The sequence below is a fragment of the Lotus japonicus genome, chromosome 1 (assembly GCF_012489685.1).
Source record: "Lotus japonicus ecotype B-129 chromosome 1, LjGifu_v1.2".
NCBI classification, from domain to species: domain Eukaryota; kingdom Viridiplantae; phylum Streptophyta; class Magnoliopsida; order Fabales; family Fabaceae; genus Lotus; species Lotus japonicus.
This window is the reverse complement of record NC_080041.1, coordinates 2,584,653-2,589,434: the sequence shown is the minus strand read 5'-3', so window position 1 is coordinate 2,589,434 and position 4,782 is coordinate 2,584,653. Positions and strand designations below refer to the sequence as shown.

The window sequence follows — 4,782 nt, the reverse complement described above, 5'->3', positions numbered from 1 at the left end:
TCAATAAATAACAAGAAAGGCTTTGACTATTGTTGAAATAGGTTAATTCTTCTACTTTTCATTTTTTTTGTGTGTAAGACGGGTGTCCTCCTTCGAAGATAAAAATGGATGTGAAATGTGTGTCGGCACATTTTCGTTGAACTCAACACTTATCCAAGTTTTCAGTCAACATGACAAATTCTTGTTTTAATGTTATATCTAAAGATGTTCATTTTCTCGTTTTGCGGAAACTAAATGAGCTCTTAGCTTCCGAGTAAACGTGCATTAGATGTTGTACAAATGGGGAAACCAAACCAAGTAGCAAAAACCAAACGAGAATGCTAAGCATATACAATAGAGTATGCAGGAACAAGTTTTGAAGTGTGAAAAAAGACCATCTAATATAAAAAAGTTCAACAAAAAGAAAAATAGTATCTGTCTAGTAACTTCATTATTTGATGGGGATCCTAGATGGATGCCCTCTCATGTTTCAAACCTCATAAATCAAACTGAACCTCACAATTTGAGTAAAAACATGTCCCATAAAAAAGATGGTGACAAGAACAAGCAGTTTTTTTTTGCCAGGCATTACAATGGCACAAGAAAAAAGAACAATTCATACACTATCATTTAGCATGTTTGGAACAACTTCATTTTCCTCAAAATCAATTCTGAAACCCAGAAGCGTTGACAGAATTGATTATGACTTTAGAATTGATTGTAGAAGAATTTCCAAACATGCACTAAATATACTAATGACGGTACTATTACCCTATTGGAACCAATCTTCCTGAGTATATCCCGCAATTTGATTTTACACCTCAATCAAATTCCATGAATGGAGCTAAGTCTTGAAAATTCAAAATGGGGACAAAACAAAAATCCCAAACCTTATACAAAATCCCTTGTAACTGATTTAGCTTATCTATACTTCAAATGAAAGAACACCGTTAGCTATATATGCTGAATTTCCTTATGAGCTGATTTCTCTCAAGTGATGGAGATGTCTGAATTCACAATACCTCATTTCTTTAACAGTATCCCTTGATCTACAATTACCATGCTATATCCGATTACCTCCTAAGCAGCAATACCTGAAGCAAGAGAAGATACAGCCAAAGAATATAAGTAATAAACAACAAAGTTAAATCAGAACATCTAAAAAATGTATTTGACAGGAAAATGATTCGTAAACATCTATATAGTGAAGAAATTCAAAAGACGCCCAGAGGGAGAGGAATAAAGAGAAGAGATAGAAGTAAATGATGTGAGATATGATGTGTGATAAGAAGAGAGATAGATGGAAAAAATGGGGTGTCTGCACTATTTGAGTGTCTAGGTATCATTACTGAATTGGATATGCTCAAATTTCAACCCTTTCAAAGAGAGAAAGTATCATCAACAAGAACAACTCATTTTCAATTCATGAATCTCTCAAATCTCAATGCCTAATTCATGAGAAAAAGAATTATACACATTTAACATGAGATAGAAAACATGAGATAGAAATATGTTATATATGTCCACATCTTTAGCATCTTGCAGGTTATATGAGTTCACATGAAGCATCAAATTCCAATATCTTTAAACGAAAGTAATAAAGAAACCCATGTTTTAAGTATAGGAAGCTAATAACCTTTTACACTGTAGTAAGAATTACAACAAATATATCAAGAATTTAGGGATCCGGGGATGAGAAATGTAGTAAAATTGAGGAACCTAGAGTTTTGATAGTAATTATAAGAAGACATGAACAATGCTATTTATGGTATCTTTATCCATATCAGATTTACAAACATGCTGATTATAGGCTTAAAGACAAATGTAACAGCACAATAGAAAATAAAAAAAAACAAAGATTTGCATTTCAACTTCCTTTAGACTAATTTATCTGAAACATAAAAAGGTTTAAAAACACACAACTAGTTTTATTAAAAAATGGAAACAAACAAACAACAAAGATTCATAATTTCATACTCTAATATAACTTCTACAGGAGAAAATAATGTCTCTGAAGATCTTACCTCTATTAGATTGTCTACTTGCTACATTGTAGTTACCAATCAAATCATCCGAACTCTTTACTAGATCATCTGAAGCTATACCACCAAGTCCATAGCCAAATGAGCCTGAGCCATCTACTTCAGAAGCACCGGACCGCAAAGTTGAGTCGCTGTAAAATGAACCATTGCGGTACAAGTCCCCATAGGATCCTTCATAACCGCCAGTTGGTGCAGTAAATGTTGAGGATTGAGTCACACTTGGACTGTTCCTTCCATACCCTCCCCCTCCTAATCCAATGGTGCTACCTCCACCTTCATAAGCACTATTCCAAGCATTATAGCCGGAAGCAGCTCCTCCACCCTGGTTTGGGACAGATTGACCCCAATTCGCGCCGCTATTTCCAATCGAAACTCCAAAAGCCCCACTTCCAGATCCCAAGTAAGCACCACCAGGGCTGGCTTGGTTATTGGAAGTACTATTTAGATCCCCATTTCCCCAAACATTCCGAGAAGGCGAGTTCATAAGCGAATCACTTCTCACATTGCCCCCGCTATAGCCGATAGGAGTGGTATATCTGCTTGAGTTGCTGTTGTAGAAAGGACTTATCCGACCGTATCCTAGACTACCCCCATAATTTGAAGTTCCTCCATAGCTTGGGTTCAAATTCAATCCTGAGTCCAAATTCACTCCCATTCCATAACCACTGAAGCCAAATGGGGTTAATCCGCCTCTACTACTAGTAAGTGGATTAAGATTAAACCTACCATCCATCCTGACTCCCAAGCCTCCAACCGGGTTCATATTAAAGCCCTGGGCATAACTGTTTAGGTAGCTACTGGCCCTATTCAAACCATAGTTATATGATCCTATCAATGGGCTCCGAATCGGTCCGGGGGAAAGCTCTTTGGGAACTGCTCGCTTGACCTCAACCATCTTTCCGTTGAGTTCATGAAATGTCTTAAAAAGAACTCTGTCTACAGCTTCTTCTGAATCATAAGTGATGAAGCCAAAACCTCTTGGCCTCTGGGTGTTGTGGTCATACATTACTACAACATCGGTAATTGTACCAAACTGATCAAAATAGTTCTTAAAATCACTTTCTGTGATTGTTGATGGCAAGCCTCCAACAAAAATCTTCTTGGTGCGTCCGGTACCGGGAGATCCATGGACGCCACCGGACTGTCTGTTTAAGGTGTTCTGATCATCCCGAGGAACAGCCTTCTTGGCTTCAACCTGGAAATTAAGATCACAACACACAAAGATCAAAATCTACAAGTCATTTCCACTTTCTTATCCTATAAGCAAAAAATGGTCAAGCTTGACACAATGTACATATAAAAACCCCTGCACAAAAAATGCTAAGCTTAGCAATCAAACACTTTTATTCATTGAACAGATTCACATTAACCATCAAACACAAAGAACAAAATCTGCAAGTCAGTTCCAGTTTCCTATCCTATAAGCAAAACATAGGTCAGGTTTGATACAATGTACATATAAAAACACATGCACAAATAGTTGCTAATCTCCAGCTCTGTCATGAACAAACTATCCCATAAGCTTAAGCTATTCAGGTGAAGACACATGGGTGACTTTATATTAAGTTTCTAATAAGCTCATTGGAGCAAAAAGTGAGCATCATTTAGATCACACCAACAAAGTGGAAAACATAAGTAGGTACATGATTATCTCTATCAGAAACAAAATTTAGCAAGGTGGCATCACAGATTAGCCAAGTAACATGCATCAACACAATGCCTTTTACATCTACGATGAAATAACTCACAGTTCGGCCATCAATTATGTGCTTATCCACAATGACTCTCTCAGCAACAGCAGGATCAGCAAAGACAACAAAACCGAAGCCTCGAGCACGGCCTGTGGCGCGATCTCGCATGATCACAGCCTCTATCACCTCCCCATATTTCCCAAAATGTTCTTTGAGACGTTCCTCATCAGTATCCCAGGAAATTCCCCCAATGAAGAGCTTGCCAAGATCCGATTCCATCTGTCATGTAACCAACCATGGCAAATTAACCATCAAAAACTATTTCCTTTCAACAGATTCAGACAAACAACTCATTATTAGTCAAAATTCTCATGCCAAAACCAACAACAACAAAACATGCATATCTCAACTCATTATTTATGTGATGGCCAGAAATTTCAGTCCCTGAACCAATCTAAATGCATAGGTAATTGGTGAATGTACAATTGAGCTCAATCTACATAAAAATTCAATCTTTGATAAGCAGAAGCAAAGTAAAGCGATCAGAAATGCAGATTAGATAAATCTGCTAAAAGGGTCACCTTATATTGAAATTCAGCCAGAACCCAGTTGATGCTTCTGAATTATACGAAGTGGGGTTTGTGAAATTCGATCTAAGAGAATCGGATCTTCAGAGAACCAATCAGAAACTTAACCAATCCAGCAATCCAGCAAAGAAAGATAGGATCAGAGAAGAAATTCAGAGTAGTTGAATGAAGAGATTAGAGATCAAAGGAGAAGGAAATCAAAAATTGGAACAACCTGGATGGGAAATTCACCATTCAAGAATCAAAATGAATGGTAGGTGATGGAAACAGAAGCAAAAATAAAAAACAACAACAACAATAATAATGAGAGGTTATGTGAAAAATTTGAATGGCAGGGAGAATGAAAACAGAGGATGTGGTCTCATCCCCTCTCTCTATCTCTCTCTCTCTTGCTTGCTTTTTTATCTTGTTGTTCCTTGCTTCCACTACCCTTTAATTAAATCAAAAGAAATGGAATTTCAAGCAAAGATAGAGAGAGAACAC

The 4,782-nt window shown here is 37.1% G+C and overlaps 1 protein-coding gene across 1 annotated transcript; it reads right to left on the bottom strand.

Moving 5' to 3' along the window:
• Positions 1-413: 413 nt before the first annotated feature.
• LOC130733037 (heterogeneous nuclear ribonucleoprotein 1-like) lies at positions 414-4,782 on the bottom strand. The gene is made up of 4 exons (XM_057585082.1): positions 4,294-4,782; positions 3,770-3,991; positions 2,004-3,216; positions 414-1,073 (listed from the first exon to the last, which is right to left on the bottom strand). Exons 2-4 carry the CDS (start codon positions 3,989-3,991, stop codon positions 1,060-1,062), a joined length of 1,449 nt encoding a protein of 482 aa, XP_057441065.1. The 5' UTR covers positions 4,294-4,782; the 3' UTR covers positions 414-1,059.